This window comes from Dendronephthya gigantea, unplaced genomic scaffold (assembly GCF_004324835.1).
Source record: "Dendronephthya gigantea isolate DGI-Jeju-01 unplaced genomic scaffold, DenGig_1.0 000033F, whole genome shotgun sequence".
Lineage (NCBI taxonomy): Eukaryota > Metazoa > Cnidaria > Anthozoa > Malacalcyonacea > Nephtheidae > Dendronephthya > Dendronephthya gigantea.
The window spans coordinates 1,732,131-1,752,460 of NW_021163043.1; the positions used below are offsets into that span (position 1 = coordinate 1,732,131).

The 20,330-nt window shown below is 37.5% G+C and overlaps 2 protein-coding genes across 5 annotated transcripts in view; one reads left to right on the plus strand and one right to left on the minus strand.

Moving 5' to 3' along the window:
* Nucleotides 1-17,802, plus strand: part of LOC114525120 — a 55,770-nt gene extending 37,968 nt beyond the window's left edge. Inside the window, exons 1-4 of one of the 4 annotated variants that reach the window (XM_028546327.1) lie at nucleotides 4,100-4,227; nucleotides 6,247-6,338; nucleotides 11,156-11,246; nucleotides 12,271-17,802. In XM_028546327.1, the coding sequence (XP_028402128.1) occupies nucleotides 12,292-16,746 (4,455 nt within the window). In that variant the 5' untranslated portion in view covers nucleotides 4,100-4,227; nucleotides 6,247-6,338; nucleotides 11,156-11,246; nucleotides 12,271-12,291 and the 3' untranslated portion in view covers nucleotides 16,747-17,802. Of the gene's footprint in view, nucleotides 1-4,099; nucleotides 4,228-5,937; nucleotides 6,339-11,155; nucleotides 11,247-12,270 lie in introns of those variants that run through there. The other 3 variants (XM_028546330.1, XM_028546329.1, XM_028546328.1) reach the window with 3 other exon arrangements.
* Nucleotides 17,803-19,262: 1,460 nt separating this feature from the next.
* Nucleotides 19,263-20,330, minus strand: LOC114525107 (uncharacterized protein K02A2.6-like). The gene has a single exon (XM_028546315.1). It carries the CDS (start codon nucleotides 20,328-20,330, stop codon nucleotides 19,263-19,265), a length of 1,068 nt encoding a protein of 355 aa, XP_028402116.1.

The window sequence follows — 20,330 nt, forward strand, 5'->3', positions numbered from 1 at the left end:
GTCCATTTCGTATTCACAAGAGAGGAATTGTATTAACTGTATCTGATCACCTGATAACAATTTTTGACATGGACTCTGGCGCGATTCTCGACCATTCCTATCAACGATACTTGACGTTTGATGAGTCAATCCAAGGAATTAAACTTTCTCCACAAGAGACCATGCTGGCTTTTCCTAACTACAAAGGTGATATGGTGTTTCTTCGACTGTCTATTCCAGAAAATGCATTGTTGGACGAAATTAAGCGACGGGCAGTTGCTTCGTTGGGCGATATTAAACAATAACTTTCTTTGTTGGACGATATTTAGCGAAATAGTATTTAGTAGTCAATCTTTCTTTAACTGGAATAAAGTCGTCTCGCGGAAAAAGTTTTTAGGAAGATTTACACAAAGGTGTATATTTTCTTAAATGTTTGTTTCCCCGCAGGTTGTTTATACCCATTAATTGAGAATGTCTTCATTCTTAAAAATAACTGAAATGAACACGTTCAGACCAGGACGAAAACCAATAGGAGAAGACTTAGAAAACTATCATCAAGAACATTGTTTTGGGACAACAGCTAGACTTTGCTTGGAGCTGGTCTAGAATGGAGAAGTAAGACACCTCCTTCCCTCCGTTTGTCTGGGAGTTCACCTTGGGCAAGTGATAGCACTCCCTTGCCTCCCTAACTGGGGTTACAGTTTGTTAAACAAAACAAAGATGATATCTTCAATACATCTGCAATCTTAGAATAGAAATCTGTCGGGCAGAACGGAATATATGAATAAACATCACCTCAATCATCGTCCCTAATGAACTACAAATGCTAGGTACATTACAGAGAACGTTCGTTTATTAGCTGGGAAGGAAGATATTTATAGTCTGAAGCGGAGCTGGAAGATTTTGAAAATTTGACTGAAATTTGAATAATATTATGTTGAAGACATCTGATGTTCATGAAAAAGAAGGTCACGAAACAACACTTGAAAGAAGAACGACGTTTGAAACAGGCCTTAATTGACCCAGAAGAAGAATTTTAAGAAATTTGTAAGACATGATTATTCCTAGACACGTTTTTGTAGTACTTTTTGTAGAAAATAATCCGCAAACTTTTTCATTCCCAAGCGCTAAGTTCCATTAAATCCCGTTCTCAACTTGCAGAATTTATTCGCGCGAACTGATAAAGAATTAGGAAGCGATCCTACATTTTCGCGGGGAATTTCTTCGCGGACCAATCACATCACCGGTTTTTAGATTCCGGTTCGCGTCGCGCGAATAAATAGGGACCTTAAGCTTGTAGGACGGGAACACGACGACGGCAGCTATCAATACAATGCTTCATTGAAAAGAAATGAATTATTTAATACCTGTGGAACGTTTAGGACGTTTATTACGTCCTATGTAGAACATCTGCATTTCAGGACCCAGTGAGCGCTACCTCGAATTAGTCCCTAAACGTAAACACGATGTTTTCAACGTCTTATATCTCATTAAATTGGTACAGTTGATAATATAGAAAAACGCTTTATCATAACATTTATTTAAAGGAGTATTCCAACCACGTCGTCGTCGTGTTGCCGTCCTACATGCTTAAGGTTTCTAATTTCTCGAATGGAGACCCAGCTGATGTGAATATTTTCTATGAGAATGAAATATCTGTATAAGGCATACGAATGGGAGATCTTTGCTTTGTTAACTAATAAAACGTGGTGTCTTTAATAAACGAACACACAACTATATTGATCTGTAAGCAAACTAATATCAAGTGTTGAAATAGGATATTATGACTTATAGAAAGTGTCTGGTGCACACAAGTACATATTTGCTTGATATTTAATCTTAGGCTATTGCCAGCATTTATTGTAATTTGTATAGATTTGTAGTCATTTGTAAATCGTGAACCATTTTATTACATATTTCACTCAGTTGTTGAATTTTCTAATTTTCTATATCTGTTGTTGTTAACGTTCTTATATAACGCGCAGTGAATGAGTGTAAAAGTTTTCTGGTGTGATATCACCTTGGCGAAATATCACCTTGGAGGTAATTACACCAAGAACCAGGGTTGCCAGATTGGCTCAATAAATTAGCTGAATCATTATTACCTTCGAGAAAATAAAGGAAACAACAGGTGAAAACAAATAAACCAATTACGTGATATACGTGAACGCGAAGTCTTTCTAGGAAATTGTTAGGTGAGGTTTTGGGTGGGAAGCTGAACCAAATAGTTCCAACTATAGAAATTGATCATTTATAGATGCAGGAGTTGTGGGGGGTTTGAAGCACCTCTCCCAGAAAATGTTTTTGTATTTCTGAATCTCTTTGACTTGATTTCCTACATTTTGGGAGACACTTGCTGACGAGGTCTTTCCGGCAGAGCGACGTTTGTCATAATATAATTTCTTTCTCTTGAATAATGCGTTTATTGCATATTGAAAATCGTCACTTCATTATTATTAACCGCTGAATTTATCTCAATGGATGAATTACCATTGTCTTATAATACAAGCAAGGTAAATTTGTTTTCTGAAAGACAGAACGTGTAGTTTCATCTGTCGCTTCATAAGCCTCGTTTTCATATGTCACCGACAGTCAGCGATGATAGGTGGTGGCTGCATGGTGACGAAATTTGTTTCAAATAAGAAAGCCCTTTATTCTCCTCCATTCGCCAACAATAACCATCGACCTGGCTTAAGTTATTAACCACCGACAGTCGGTGATGTATTGTTGATAACCAATAACCATGAAAATTTATGGAAAATAACACAGCACTTTATTCTCCAGTGATCTCTAACAATATCCTTCGCCAATTGTCGGTGACATATGAAAACCAGGCTTCAAGCCTAGTTCACTGGTTCTCGTATGTCACTGATAGTCCGCCATATATTAATAATTGGTGGCCATGACCATGCAGTGACTAAAGCCTCATTTACACGACAAGCATTTTTGGCCAGGAACGCTTAATTTTTTGCACGATGGCAGAAAATGGCACGGCACTTAAATTTTGTTCCATAAACAAGCATAATATAAGTCCACAGACCATGCAGTCATTTTATCCGTGCCCAGACCGCTTTAAAAATTGTTCTCGACCTGTCAAAGCATGGACACCGTGCCGAAAATATTGAGTTGCATCAGCAATTTTGAATCGGATTTGAGCGAGGGTCGGCCTCGAATGTTCTTTGATTTCATCAGCAATTTTTTATTGTTGATCATGCGCAGATCAATCAGTTTTTTGTTCGAAGGATAAATTTTTTAGAAGGCCTTTATGGCATGATTACCAGATGATCTAACAAGTAGTCTTTATTTCCATTATTTTGTCAACTAAACCATGTTCATTTGCTTCAATTCATGCATCTGTGCTTTGTTAATCTGCTGACTTATATAGCAACTGCGGTGTGGTTATGCGCGCCAAAAATATTCTATTGGGTGCTTTCTAAAATTTTGTGGTATACCTTAGGTGGTATACCTCAGGCCTTAAAAAAATTAACGCGTGAACAGGCTTAGTTACGGAGCCAATTTCTTTTGACCTGCCTTGAAAAAATTAAGCGTGCCGTACCAAAAATGTTTGTTCTATAAACGGGGCTAAGTAAATGGAGTTTCCGTGCATGGGTTCTTGCCTTGGTCCGCTACTGATATTCTGATATTGATTAAATATCAGATAAAGGCTTTTTTTACTAATCCTCTATTTAATTGGTAACTGCGCATTTATGTTTCTGAGGCTACACAAATAGCTTTGAAACAGCACATTTTGTGTATAGATCTGCACGGCAGAAAATCTCTGGTAACTTCCATACGAGGAGGATCCTAGCTTTCAATGAGGAAGATTTCGCCCACACAAGACAAATTCAGTAATAAGGAATATTAACAAATTCTGCAGAGCGTTTTAGATGAACACAATCCATGCTTGGATATTCTGTAATTGAACCTTGTGTGGTTATTCTAATGTCAAATACGTCAAATATTAGAAGTATAATTAGTCGCACGGATATTGAAATGTTCTCTGCAATATCAACTTATGCAAATTATAGTGTTTTTGACACACCCTGTATGACACAAACACACACCGACAATTTCGAATGCATGACTTGAGTTCATTAAATAACCAGCAGGATATCATCAGAGTGTTTGGTGTATTCTTGTTTGCTAGGTTTGTGTACATTTCTTAGCGTCTATTTGGTTTGGTTCTGACTTAAATCTCGCTGAATTATGGCGACGTAGTTGGATTATGGGTTTCAAGAATTGATAAAGGTACGTACTTGTCTCTTTCTTGAAGATTATAAATCATTTTACTTCGTCAACAGCGAAGTATGCTAGACACGCGGCACAGCGCTCTCGCGTCATGTTAAAACGTTTAGTAAATCCTTCAATAAAATCCAAAATCTTGCTGCGAAATATCCTTTATCCCTCTTACTATAGCATATCATGTTGGTTGGCAATAATGAACCGATTGGCTTCAGCAAACTTGTCTTTTATAACTGTAGTAAAAGTGAATTGTTGTTGGGGCTCAGATATTAGGTCATAGCGCGTCATTTATGCTAGTAATTGGCACATTTATATTTGTTTTATCTGAGGAACATATCAACCATTTCAACCGTCGTCCTGTTTATATGTCACTAGTTTCAAACTGTTTATTCCACTGTCAAATTGACTCCATTAGCTTTCGCTAATTCTTCGACGACTGCGACAATCAATTATAGGCAGAAGACAGCGCCTTCGAATCGTTTTTATGTTTTAATTTTTGCATAAATTTATCACCAGCTCATTGTTGTCTTCAGAAATTCATTTCAGCTGATATTTAAGGCTATATACAGCTGATATTGGAACAGCAATAACTAACCAAATATAAACATAATTTAAGTTGGAACGGAAATATCTATAAAACTACCGATAAATATTGAATGAAAAGTATTTCACATGAAATTATTTGATCATCGAGCACTAGAAAGTGTTGGGATTATCAGCAAGTATCATTTACTCATGCGAGATTTTCGAGTGTCAACGTTCCTCTAAAAAATGCATGTGTTAATATGTTTGTGTGGGTGCATTGATATTATTGACAATGTTTCATTAGTTTTGAATTGGCTTTTTCAGTAAAATATCGATAGATTATATTTAAAGTACTTGGTGTTGAACTCAATGTTTGAAGTCAACGTTAGTTCTGGTTTTACCAGCTTTCAAAATATATATCAGAGATCTCCACACAAGATGAAATCAGTAATACTAAGTAATTACGCGCATTAGGTCGATGCATTTAACACCACGGGTATTTTACAACATTGAGTTGAACAATTTAACCAGCAGGATACCATCAGAGTGTTTGGTTTATTCTTGTCTGCTGGATTTCTGAACATTTCTTTGCGTTGATCATATTATTTGTGGCCTAAATCTGTGGAATTATGTCTACGTCGTGAATTATCAGATTTCGTAGCCATCGGTACGTTTTTGTCTCTTTCTTGAAGTTTGTGAATAATTTTATATCGTCAACATGCAGCGGAAGTATGCTAGGCCCGGCACAGCGCTGTGGCGTGATATTATAACGTTCAGCAAAACCTTGAATAAAATCAATCGTAAATTTCGTTTTTAATATCCTTCATTCGTTTTACTATAACATATCATGTTGGTTGTCAATAACCTCGCTTTAGCAAATTGTTTTTCGTGACCGTAATAATATTGACATAAAGGCGGTGGAATTACGTCATGGTGCGTAATGAATATGCCACATTTATCTGAACATATGTTTCATCTGACAAGAACTAGCGCTTTGAATAGAACTTTATGTTTTAACAATAATCCTGTTTTTTCATTCTGACCAACCAGATTCTTGTACAAGTCTTAGCTTATTCTGCTATCAAATTGTTCCTTTCCTTCTGCAGAGGCGTTCAACCAAGAAATTATAGTCTGTTTATATCACAATAACAAGCCTTTGAAAAGCCTAAAAAAGCTAAAAGTATATATATATATACTTCTTGCAAAGAAATCCTTCAAATTTGAAGCAATAAAACGACTTGATTGACAACTATCACACGAAGTAAGCTTTAGGTCGACAAATTAAATAACCACGGCACAGCGCTCTGGCGTCGTATTAAAAGCTTCAAACTGGCTTTGTTTGATATCTTAAGTTTTCTCATCTCACGCATTGTTGGTTTCTAAAGCCACGTATTAACTTGCTGGACAATTACTAACCAGACCATCGTGTTTAACAAATAAGCTGTGGAGTAACTTTATCTTAAGTTGTGTGGAATTACATCATGATGTGGTTTCTTTTAGAAATAAGAAGTTTTATCATGTGAAGAAAAATATCTTATTCAAGTTGTCATCTTTAATGATCGTTTATGGTGATTCGTTTAACCAAGTTTGAGGTAGGAAATTTTAAACACTGTTGATATTTAAGGAGATGATGTAATATGCAAGATGAAAGAATCTATACAATTATAGCTACTTCATATCGCTAGTCCAACACGACATGAAGTCAGTAAAATGAAGTATTTACAAAGAGCACTAGACAACGCAACTCGCATCCCTCTTCACTGGTTGAAATTAATAAAGCTATAAATTCGTAAATTTTACTGTCTTACAATGACGTATGAAATTTGTAGTTAAATTCAATAATATATATGTCCTAGTGATTACACCATTTGCCCTTCATTAAACAAAAAAAAGAATGGCATCAACATAATTTAAAATATTCAGAAATACAAATCGGAATCTCAATAGCGCATTTTGTGCAAGTCAATAAGCGTAAAAAGATATTCAATATTAACAATTTGTTCGGTCATGTGTTAAAGCTGAAAACCATTAGTCAAAGATGGAAATTCAATAAGAATACAAAGAACATTCAAAAACGCAAAATACATTTTCGTTTGAACACAATAAACCTTCAATTAGAGAATAAAATAATTTCGTTAAGGTTGTTATGAACACAAATATATACTCGTAAAAAAGCGTTGCGCAACCGGAAAATGATCCAATCAAATTTTTGGTTAGTTACTCATTTGCATTGGGAATCTTCGATAAAAATCGTTTCTTTCAACATCATCTTGGGCATTTTTGCGAGTTTGTTATACGTTGAAGTACTGTCAGAATGGCACAACGTCGGAGAATATCACAACAAGACAAAGAACGGTTGGTTAGAGCATTCGAAGAACAGGATCAAGACTACCTGGCTTTGGCTGAAACTTTAGCAATAAATTGTTCAACTGCCAGGAGTATAGTTGCTCGATATCTGCGAGAAGGACGAAGTGAAGAACAACCACGTGGAGGACGCCTCAATGTTCGATTTGACGCAGACATGACAAGATGTGTGCAAAGAATAGTAGATGAAGATTGCACTTTGTCACTACGGGCCATAAATGCAGAATTACGACGTCGAATGCCTGAGAAGCCACAAGTTCATGAAAGAACTATTGGTAAACATTTGGATGGAAAGCTATACTCGTTAAAGCTATTGCGAATACTTCCAGCTGATCGTAATACGCCAGATGTTATCGAGGGACGCCATGCACGAATATGCTAACTGGTTTTTAGAGGAGGCGAATATTCATCATCCTGTATTAATCGACTAATGTGGCTTCAATATATGGACAGCCAGAAGTCAAGGACGGGCTCGAGTTGGAGAGCGTGCTTATTGTACTTATCGCCAAGTATGCGGGCAGAAGGGACGCAATCTTACCATTTGCCTCGCGGTATCTCAAGTGTTTGGTTTGGTGCATCACACCATTCAGGTTGGTGGGATGACCAGAGATTCCTTCACTGAGTTTCTTGCAGGTACTGCTGCCCATCTTGATGAAAATGAAACTCAATATCTCATTTTTGATGGAGCACCAGCACATCGCCGACCCGAGCAGCCAAGAGACAACGTACATCTACGCCAATTGCCACCATACTCACCATTCCTAAATATTGTCGAGCAAGCGATAAGTTGCCTGAAGGCCAGCATTAAAGCAGACATTTCACGCCCTGTTATGCAAGAACGCTTTGCCGACAGAAATGCGGCAGAATATTTAAGTTAACTGATTCACGAGAGACAAAATATCGTGTTATTTAATTTTGACTAATCCATTTAAGTAAACAAGCTTGATACAACCGCCCCTGCTTGTCAATAAACCCATGTTCTTGTTAAAATTACATTATTCTGTAATTGAACGTTTCTTGTGTCCAAAGAAAAACGTCTTTTGTGTTTTTGAATGTGCTTTGTATTCTTATTGAATTTCCATCTTTGATTAATGGTTTTCAGTTTTAATGCATGACCAAGCAAATTGTTACTATTGGATATCTTTTTACGCTTATTGACTTGCACAAAATGCGCTATTGAAATTCCGATTTTTTTTTCTGAATATTTTAAATTATGTTAATGCCATTCTTTTTTTGTTTAATGAAGGGCAAATGGTGTATTAACAATTTTCGCGTACTGTAAGTTTACAGTTTATGCATTAGACCAAACTAAATGTTTTCTTCGTCGCACACTGCTGCACTTAACACTCACATAACAATTTTGACTTGCACATTTTGCGGGGACAAAATTGAGATATTATGCCATTTGTGTCGTCATATTGAGCACAAAATGAATGACAAAAATATGTCAATTTAGCTGCCACAGACTAGGAAATTACCACGAGTGATAAGTGTGCAATTTGGAGAGTGACTAGTACCCATATGGTTAATTACTGAAATTGTGGTCGTGTTATCAAGGTAGACACGAATATGGAGAACAACGCTAGTAACTCCAAATAGTTAATGTGGCATAATTTTTCGTCATTTGTCCAAAATCCCCCGGTGCGATTGCCCTCGTAGACCGCTCCCCAGCCAGTGAGGGAGGCATCTGTTGTGAGCACATGGGACGGTTTACCTCGCGAAATAACATTTTCTGACTCAGCTATATTGTTGGTGAAGTTCAAGTTTTGATTCTTCAGATAAGGACATGTGTGCGTCAAAGTGTCCGCTACATGATTTGAGGGCTTCAGTTTTGTTACGTTCTAGAGCTCTATAATATAGAGGCCCATGCGCTACGCCCGGGAATGATGAAATGATCTTACCAATAACTTCCGCAACCTCTCGAATAGTAGGCCTATGTTTTGATAGTAAAGACACGCATAGTTGTCGTAAGGCTAATTTTTTCTCTGATGTTGGGGTTATTGCATGTCGACAGAATTAATTTTGAAACCAAATAAAATCAGTTCCTGAGAAACCCAGGTCGTTGAATTGTAAAAAGACAACATCGATAACATTAGATACACATTGTTCAAAGGTGTTACCTTGAAGGAAAAGATCGTCGATATAACTAGCAATGATATGGCCCAATTTGTGGAGGGCAGTCAAAGGGGGTTTTAGTAATTTTGTGAATGTCCGTCGGCAACTTGACAACCGAATTGGCAAACAAGTGAATTGATATAGAATTTTAGGGAAGTTTTAATATAGGGATAACCTCAAACTTTCCTTTTCCTCTGTAACTGTAACTGAAATTTCAGTTTCATTGTGAATAAATCTTTATTGTATTGTATTGTAACTCCTTGCCAAACAAAGCGAAGGTATTTGCAGTCAGGATGATTGATAGAGACCGAATAATATACGTCTTTAAGGTCGAGCGAAGCCATGAAGCAACCTCGTTCTATCAGTTTCAGTATAAAGTGTAGGGTATCCATTTTGAAATGATGATAAAAACAAATTGATTTAGGCCTTTAAGGTTTAATATTAGCTTGCGGCTGCCTTCTTTTTTCGGTCTTATAAAAATATTGGACACGACCTAGCCTGGAGTGTGGGCGGTGACCTCAATAATAACTTTAGCAACCAATTTTGCAATTTCCTGTTCTATAATATCCGATTCCTTGATCGAAAATGGGATTTTAGGACATGTGCGTGTTATTGTCGGAGTATCAAATTGATGATGGTGCTTGTCACAGTGTTCAAGATTCCTGGCTTAGAAGTTAACTTTTTCCAGGGTGAAATAGAGTTTTTAACATTGCCAGCCTGGAAAGTGTCCCATCAAAGTCGTAAGTAGTTTGTTAAACGGTCAAAAATAAGCGGAAATTGGCTTACCGATAATTTAATCTGTTTGAGAGTACTCAAGATTTCCTGCCGGGTTTGTTTTTGAACATCAGTTTTTTCTGGCCCTTCCCCAAAAAATGAGGCCTGTTGTTGTCAGCCCGATAGTCAGAATTGTTGTTTCTCGGTGGACGAGAATTAGTGAAACGATTATCGGGTCGATATGTTGGACGATTGGTTCGGGCTTGCCTATTTCGGCTAGCGCCAAGGGTTTGGCTTATATTACTCGTTTCTTTGGCATCTCTCACTTGTTTAGCAAAATCATCATCAAAGAGTAATTAATGCTGGTGGTCTGGCCTTTTAGGCAGTCAACATGATCAGGTTGACCTAAAGTCATGGGGTTTTCAGAAGATTGAGTATCACTGTTGGTCGGATTCATGACAATATTTTGTGTTATCCGACTTATCCTGCAAAAAGCTAAATTGTGAAATAAAGCCTGAAAAGGACTAACTAATAAACCTTCACCAAATTACTCTATGTTACTCTAAGTCTCTTATTCTAAGTAAGCCAAATTACTCTAAGTCTTGCTAGAAGAGTAAGTTTGAAGGATGCGAAGTTGCTTTTTAACAAATCTTCAGCGATGGAGAAATTTAATGTTGCGGCTAAGAAAGCGTGTGTACAATGGCTAGAAAAGCGAGCGCGTGCGTGCTTCTCATGGTACTCCGTAGTGACGTAGACTGATGACGTATATAATTGCTTTTGAAATGAATAAGACGTCTCCAGACAGTTTAGGTAAACTAAATAATTCAATAATAGAAATATTTTGTTTTTCTTTTTATCAAAGGCCTACCAGGCTACTAATACGAATTCATGTATTTCTTTTTTGTTTCAAGTGAAAATATATGCCTTGTGCCATTTAATAAACTTTTTATTAACCTTGCCTGCTCGGTCTTTACCGAGAATTATCGGACCTCAATCTTTTTGTACAAACTTGGCTCTTAATTCGAGTTCGGTCTGTTCAAAAAGACCTCGGTCCGATATTTCTCGGTAAAGACCTCGCGCTCAGTTAATAAGAAGTCATGATTCTTATTAAAAAATGACGGAAATTATTCAGTTTTGTCTCCTTTGTCTCACTCAGATGACATTCTAGCCGCTGATTGGGTGGGTTAAAGCTACAATCAGAATTTGTTTTTTCTAGGTTTTAAATCTACATTTCAGTCCATCTGTCCGTTATCCTCCCTGAAAATTTTGACCATGTAGTGGAATCATCGCTTTGAAGATTTGAGAAGGTACGTTTGTGTCAGTGTTGGTTACGTTCTTCGAATATTAGCAATATGAGTGTCTATTGTATTCTATTGATTGGCACAGTACAGAGCTGTGACGTCATTACGTTCTTCGAATATTAACAGTATGAGTGTCTATTGTATTCTATTGAGTGGCATAGTACAGAACTGTGACGTCATGTTAAATGAACCGGTAATCAATGCAATATAGAAATAATTCATAACACGGTTGCGAGGCTCAGGGGCTAAAACCTGACAATAATCAAACACTATATAAACACCAAATAAGGCAGATTAGTTGTTTTGAGATTAAGGATCGATCAATACAGTTTTATTTTAATAGACTCGATCCTTATATTTTAACAGACTCGATCCCCGAGCGCCTAATAGTACTGCATAGACTTACGAAAATATAATAATAATTCAGCTTAACTGATTACATGCTGAGGAGGCACAGCCACTAGTCTGAGAAGAGAAATGTTTTATGGGATGAAGTGTTATTTGGAAAAATAAATGATCGAGAGTTTGCTGAAACAGCTTTTCAAAATTATCGCTTGAATTAAATGGAATTTATAAAAGACTTCAACGACAGTTTGCAAGCGAAAATAAAAAAAATCGAGTAGCAATAGATCTTAAATACACGAGATATTTTCATCAAAATACATTCAGATCATGCTATGTCTATAAATTATTTTGATATTAGCATCAAAATACATTCAGATCATACCATGTCTATAAATGAGAACAGGCTTTCAAAATTTATAATATCAAGAGAAATCCCATTTCCAGGCACAAATAAGACAACAAAATGTTTATTGAAATTCTAAAATTAAGTTCATGTGAGTTTGTCATATGGGTGGTAGCAAGTCAGAAAGGTTACTCCTGAAACATATGTCTCTTCACAAAATCATTTTCACAAGAAATCCCTTTGTTTAACAAGATCCTTGCGACTTTCTTGTATGAAAATCTACTCCATCCCATTCTTTTTCTCAGTGTAGCATATATAATTAGTACAACCGTTTTGTTACAGTAATCAACCGTGTTCTACGCCATGGCTTCTGACGAGCTGCAAGAAAAAGCAAATTTTACAAGACTCAGTAAACTTTTAGTTGACAAAGGAACTGAGGCTTTGAGAAATACATTTGATACCATCCATCTACCTGTTAGTCTACCCGGAGTTCTATATAGAAACAAAAGATCTCTTCAAAAGTTAAAACCTCGGGTTATTAATATTTCGCAGTGGGATTTACTGTTTCCTCCGTCTGGCAACCCTCCAGATTCCAAAACCTTTGATGTCACATTACTTACAATTCTACTCCGGAACATTTGTGGTTTTCCATCAACAGGATGGAGTGTAATGCCTCCGGATACTGATAGATCAACGCAAGCGAATATCACAAGAATCAAGTGTTACCGAAATGACGTTATTGCACATGTAACAACAACTCGAGTTGAGAATTCAACATTTCAATCTTTATGGAAGAAAATTGCCCAGACATTGGTAGAATTGGGAATTGCACAAAGCGATGTCGACGATTTGGAAAAATGTCCTTTAGGACCCGAAGAAAAAATATATGTGCAAATGCTTAAATATTGGGAATTGCGAGAAGATGAGTGTATTAAAAAGCTTCGAACAATTGAATGTTCTGTAAATCATTTAACACAAGTCGCTGAAGAAACGCGCGATGGACTAAATGAATCGCGCGATGAAGTAAAAGAAACGCGGGAAGCAGTATATAAAACGCACGATGCAGTAATTGAAATCCGCCATTCATTGTCCAAACGATCGGTATCAATACCCGGGGACACCATTCCTAAAAAAAAATCCCGCATGGAAAGTGATGAAGATTTATTACGAAAACTTGCTAAGCATAATTTCAGGAATAAAATTCAAAGAAAAGTAGAATTTTTCCTTCCTGGAACAAGACAGTGGCTGTTAAAGGAAGTTGACGAATGGTTTTGTAGCAGTAAGAGTGATTCACGCATAAAGTTAATAACAGCTGGACCAGGATTTGGTAAAAGCGTGTTTGCCGCTAAAATCTGTGAAGATTTTGAGAAGAATGGAAAGCTGGCTGCTTGTCACTTTTGTGATTTCAGTGACTCAAACCTAAGAGATCCTATGGTGATGCTCCAGTCTCTCGCAAGTCAGATGTGCAAGAGCATCACTGGTTTTAAAAAGCAGCTCCTTGATCAGTTACAGCGACCGCACCAAGTCAAAAACCTCAAAGATGCCTTCCAAATATATTTGCAAAATCCCTTAGCTGAACTGGAAATAAAAGAGCCACGTTTAGTCGTGATCGATGGCTTGGATGAAAGTGCTGCAGATAATAAGAATGAAATTACGCATTTGATTGCTGAATATTTTCCTGATCTTCCCGAGTACATCAAAATCTTGGTGACGAGCAGGCCAGAAATTTCCGTTGCTGATCTGAGACTAAGAGACGATCAAAAGACAGACATTTCCAATGTTGATGACAACAATAACTTAGATCTTGAACTTTATTTTAAAGAATGTTTCCCAAGTTTAGTCCGCAAGCAAAATAAATTACTTTCCATTTTTGTTGCCAAATGCCAAGGCTCATTTCTCTATGCATATCACTTTCAATCTGGGCTAAAGGCTCGCTATGATCTTAAGAAGATAACAAATAATGACGTCATAGGGTTTCTCCCAGAAGGTCTGCATTCTGTTTACGAACGATATTTTAAACGCCTTGAAGACGAGCTTAACACCATAAAACACGAAAAGTTTGATGTGTTGAATATTTTTGCAATGCTCGCTGCTTCCGAAGGACCTCTTCCCCTAACTTTCGTCGCTCAGGCTTTTGGTTTAGCTCCAGATTGTCGCGAAACGAAAGACATCATCAACAAAATTAATGAAACCGTATCGTGCTTGTTGTACGTTTCAAATGACATGGTAACCGTTTTTCACAAATCCTTTATTGATTGGCTTCTAGCAAAGGGCTACAAAGATCACCAGTATACTGTCAAGGTCGATGATGGACATAGATCGCTTTGGCTTTTATGTGAAAAGGTTTTTAAAGAAATTGTGGAAAATGTTCGCTCAGGACGTGAGGTGAAGTTTACTCATGACGTAAAATACGCTCTAAAATATGGTTTAAAACATCTAGAAAAGTGTAAAATGGAAGAAGGTGTGTTTTGGTCAGTTGATGTTATTATCGTATGTTATATGTTAACTGTAATAATCGATTTACGTGATTTGCTGCGTCCCTGGCTCACATTACTGCAATGTTCCTGGATTAAAAACGAAGTTTTACGCGGCCGCATTTCGTACCATGTCATTGAATTTGAGTCTTTTGAACTTACCCTGGAACCCCTGTATGAATATGGCGATTATTTAGAACAAGTTCTTTCGGCAATATTGTCACAATGGTATTTACAAGCGGTTCTTACCCGTTCTCCAGAAGGTTATTTCAGCGATAATGAGAAGAAAATCGCTGAGACGCTACTATCAAACCTTTCACCTTTTGTCGAGTCGAATTCTTACGATGTTTCGGTTCTGCCGCGAGCAGTCTGGGGACACAATCACGTTGGTTTTATTACAGCTGTTGCTTTATCTAACGATAAGAAAAGTGTAGCAATTGTAGTACATAATTTTATCGATGTGATATCCCTACCAAGCTTAGTTGAAATAATGAGTTATTCAACAAAATTGGAAACTATTCCATGCTGTACATTCTCTCCAGACGATTCGCTCATATTATTTGGTAAACTTGAAACGGCGTTTAACATTGCTAGAAGAAAGGAAGTTCCATTTTTCCCTGGAAATGATGAGGAGTTCGCGTGCTGTAAATTTTCCCCTAACGGCAAAAGACTGGTGACTAGCGACGGTTCAAACAGCATTAAACTATGGGACGTTGCTAAACAAACGCTGCTGTCGTCGCTTTGTGCTGGATTTCCCGTTCGTCGGTGTTCTTTTAGCGTCACAGGGTTATTTATTATTGGAAATTCTAAATCTCAATCTTATCCGGGTTATTCGTTGTGTGTTTGGAACGCCATCACATTGCAAAGAAGTGATAAGCGAAAATTATCTCACGGGGAAAGGAAGAAACCAGTTGTGTTAAAGAGTAGGAAATGTGAACGATGTTTTCAGCGGGGAATTAGGAAACCAAATTCTAAACGGTTAAAAATATGGAAACGTTGGAATTATCCTAATACAATTTCTTGTCCGTGGATCTGCAAAGGTGTGGAGTGTAATTTTTCTTGGGAAGAATTTTGTTATTCGACTGACACAGAAAGCATTCCTTTGACTGCGATTGTTGCTTGGAACTATTTTGCTGCCGCCCCTGCTCACCGTTTTTACTCTCAAGCAATTAAAATACCAGCTTTAGAATATAATCTGTGGCTCTATTCAGATTATGAAAAACTAATTGTCTTTAAGACATTAGCTCCTAAACAAGAGCAATCCTGTCTGTCACAGCTAACGAAAGTTTATTCGAGTTCGTTTTCTCCTGACGGCTCTCGACTTGCATCCTGCAACTCAGATGGATATATAAACGTATGGAATGTCTATACCAGCCAAGTTGAACAACGTTTTAAAAGCAATCAATGTGGGTCAAGGTTTTTATGCTGGTGGTCGGAAAATTTCTTGTTTGTTATTAGGGAATCTATTGACGAGATTCCCAAATTAATGCGATACCCGGTAGATGACAATCTAGAGATCTTGTTTACTGACAGCAAGGACGTGGCGTTAGAGAATTTTTCTGAAGACTTGTCTGAGTTCAGGCAAGAGGGCTGGTTTCGTTTCCTAGATTTAGAGGTTGGTTTTTCTGAAGGCTTTGTCAGCTTTGCGCTCGGAGGCTTCAAACCCGCGATAGTTCTCGATGTCAGAGATGTTGATGGTCCTGTAATGCTCAATTTGCCTGGAATTGAGCCTGAGATGAAAGTGGAAATCTCGCCTGGTGGTGCCTTTATCTCTGGTTGTAATAAGAATAAATGTTATATTTGGAAACGAAATACCGAAAAACCAATTTCGTATGAAGTCTTTCATCACCGTGATGATGTTCGCGGGACGTCAGTCGCAGTTTTCAGTTATGATTCCAAAGTCGCTGTAGTCATGGAGAGAGATAAGCGTGAGATAATTGATTTGAACACTGGTGATTCTCGAAATATAGCTTCTAAATTCAAGTCCTCTTATGATTTTAGCGAGTCATTTTGTATTCACAAGAGTAGAATTATATTAACTATATCTCGTCACCTGATAACATTTCTTGACATGGACTCTGGCGCGATTCTCAACACTTCCTATCAACGATACTTGGAGACTTTTATGCCACGCCAAAGAATTAAACTTTCCCCAAAAGAGGACGTGCTGGCTTTTCCTGACTACAAAGGTGATATGGTGTTTCTTCGACTGTCTATTCCACAAAATCCTTTGTTGGACGATATTAAGCGACGGACAGTTGCTTTGTTGGACGATATTAAGCGAGGTGCTGTAGTCAATCCTTTCTTTAACCGGAATAAAGTCGTCTTGCGGAAAAAGCTTTAGACTACTTTTAGCGCAATCTACACAAAGTTTTCTTAAATGTTTGGTTCCTCGCTGGTTGTTTATACCCATTAAATGAGAATGTCTAATAACTATAAATGTTATATTTGGAAAAGAAATACCGAAAAACCTACTTCCTATGAAGTCTTTTATCACCGTGATGGTGTTCGCAGAAAATCAGCTGTAATTTTCAGTAATGACCCCGAAGTCGAAGTAGTAGTCATGGGCGACAGTAGTAATGATCAGAGTCAGATAATTGATCTGGGCACTGGTGATTCTCAAAATATAGCGTCTAGATTCAATTTTGCTCATTCGTTCACCAGGTCATTTTGTATTCACAAGAGAGGAATTGTATTATATATAACTTTATTTGATCAGCTGATAATATTTTTTGACATGGACTCTGGCGCGATTCTCTACCATACCTACCAACGATATTTAAAGGTTTATGAGTCAGGACAAAGAATTAAGCTTTCCCCAAAAGAGACCATGCTGGCTTTTCCTAACTACAAAGGTGTTATTCCACAAAATCCTTTGTTGAACGATATTAAGCAACTAGCAGTTGATGGACCATTTTATACTTAAACAAAACAATGATGATATCTTCAATACATCTGTAGTATTTTTTATAGAAAAAAATCTGCAAACTTTTTAATTCCCAAACGCTAAGTTCCCATTAAATCCCGTTCTCCACTTGCAGAATTTATTCGCGCGAACGTACTGATACAGAATTAGAAAGGGATCCTACATTTTCGCGGCGAATTTCTTCGCAGACCAATCAAATCACCGCTTTTTAGATTCCGGTTCGCGTCGCGCGAATAAATTCCCCGAGTGGAGATTCAGCTGATGTGAATATTTTCTATGAGAATGAAATATCTGTATAAGGCATACGAATGGGAGAGCTTTGTTTTGTTAACTAATAAAACGTGGTGTTTTTAATAAACGAACACGCAACTATATTGATCTGTAAGCAAACTAATATCAAGTGTTGAAATAGGATATTATGACTTAGAAGGTGTCTGGTGCACACAAGTACATATCTGCTTGATATTTAATCATAGGCTTTTGCCATTTATTGTAATTTGTATAGATTTGTAATTTTGTAAACCATTTCATGATTTCACTTTGTTGACTGTTGTTGAAATTCTTATTTCGGTGTTTGTCTTACATCCCTAAAGTTGTCTTGTGTGATATCAACTTGGAGGTAATTATACCATGCAAGTACCAGGGTTGTTAAAAACTAATAAAATGACTCTATTTGGCTACATTATTTATCCAACCCTGCCATGAGCAATATTCATCTGGAGACAGGATCAAAACATGGTCTGAGTAAACTGGATATTTGTATCTTTTTTTGTGAACGTTTATGAAAATTTCCAACAGATTGCAGACAGAATGGTTTTTGGCTTTCTGCCAGCATCGGACCGTAGATCAGTTAGCTTTATAAATGTATTTTTTGAGCTAGTTTGAGGCTGGGATAATTATTAAAATTCTGAAGATAAGAAAGAGTCTCTTTTTCAGGCAAGATGCATTTTGCGTTCACAAATTACACCCGTGAGATATTCAAAATCATCCAGGGATCGCTGAGGGAGGAGAGGGGGTGGATAGTTTTATGTTTTGAAAGTTTTCCTCAAGACTGCAACAGTGGCGCTCACTGATTTGAATTTTCCTATTGTGGTCATTCCTCTCCAAGAATTCCAGCAATGTCGAAACAATTGGGAAAAATGTGGTTCTTCCAATCACTTTTCACTGCGTTCCTACGGTACCAGATCCGCTGGTCACGACATCTTTGTTTGCCCTTAAGCCTGATTCTCATGAGAACGCCTGTTTTGTGAGTCAAATCAGTCTATGAGTTGTGAGTCAATGAGTTATGAGTCAGCTCAAGTCAGCTGGATTTTTCGAACTTATGGTTTACGAATTTACCTTGTTATTTTCATATTTTCAGTTGGTTAGTACGTTACTGGTACGGTGTTGCAAACCACCCTTAAGATTTATATTATATTACAGATTTGTTTTATTTATATTATGTTACAGATATATTACTTTTCATGTGCTCTGACTCTTTCTCGCTCTCATACACTTTCTATATTATTGTCTATCCCTAACTGTCAATCAGTTCTAATATTCTATTGTCCAAACTTAATTATCTATAAATAGCAGTTATGTATATTACATCACCCTTTTTTTTTAAAACAATATTAACATTTAACAAAACATAATTCAATCATATACTGAATGTCCAAATCTATCAGGTTTTCCTCTGACTCGGCTCGATCGTCGTGTCGGTATTTGATCTTGATGTCCAACATTTGTCGCTGCTGGTAGTGTGATGGTATTGTTCCTCTTTTGATGACGTTCTCTCTCATTATCGTCATCACTGTCCGTATCATCCCTTGGCTTTGGTATGCGTTTAAACTGTGACACATTTCGTGTGATAACGTGTCCGTTCTTGCTTCTTGCTTTAACCTGTGAATGCGATCTGTGTGTGACTACGTATGGAACGTTGTTGTAATTCGCAGTCAATTTTTCTGCTTGTCCTGACGAACTAAGACATAGTCTCCTATCTTAATTTCGCTCTCTTTTACGTTTCTTTTTTCGTTCGCATATTCTTTGTTGTATCGCTGTCTCTCCATTTCATTCTTTTTAGCAATATTGTGTTTGTTAACAATGTTCCGCTTCTTTAATTCTGGAAGCTTTCCTTTCACTGGGTTAAATAGTAATTCCGCTGGTGGAACTTTCGTGGAAGAGTGTGGTGTTGTCCTGTACTGTAACAAGAAACGATGTAGCTCTTGCTGCCAGGGTCTTCTTTCAATGTGAGCGGTTCGTAGCGTTTTTCCAAGGGGCCGCATGAATCTTTCCGCTTCTGCATTGCCCTGGGGCCATTTAGGTGTTGAATGGATATCTTTAATTCCAAGAAATGTCAAATAACGATTATATTCTGCACTATTGAAAGGCGGTCCATTGTCTGTCTTGATAGTTGTTGGGATGCCATGACGGGCGAACATTTGATCTAATTTGGGTATGACCACAGAAGCTTTTGTCGAGCGTACTACTTCCACTTCGGGATATCTGGAATAGCGATCAATTGCGACCAGAAGGTATTCTCCCGAAGGAAGTGGTCCGTAGAAATCCAAATGTATCGTTTCCCATGGTCCCTTTGGCATTGTTGTCGTTGATATTGGCTCTTGTGGTGGTGCTTTACCCACTGCCTGACAAGGAATGCACTTCTCGATTGTTGCTTGTACCATTTTATCAATATTCGGAAACCAAATCTTTTCTCGGATTAATGATTTCGTTTTGGTAATGCCAAGATGAGTTTCGTGCGCAATGTCAATCGCACGTTGCTGTAGCGATTCTGGTATCACTATACGAGAACCACGAAGAACCACGCCCTTTGTTGTCACAGTAAGTTCGTCTTTTACTTGTTTATAAGGCTTGACTACCTCGTAGTGCCACTTGTTGAGCTTTATAGCTGCCCGAACTCCTCGTAAGGTTTTGTCCTTGTTCGTTGCTTCTTCGATTTCCTCTATCGTCAGTGCTTTCGGAACACTGGAGCGAGCAATAAAGTTTATGTGCTCCTCTGTCAT

Excerpts from the sequence above, each read along its gene's own strand:
- LOC114525107 (XM_028546315.1), bottom strand. The coding sequence starts at position 20,330 with ATGACAGAGGAGCACATAAACTTTATTGCTCGCTCCAGTGTTCCGAAA.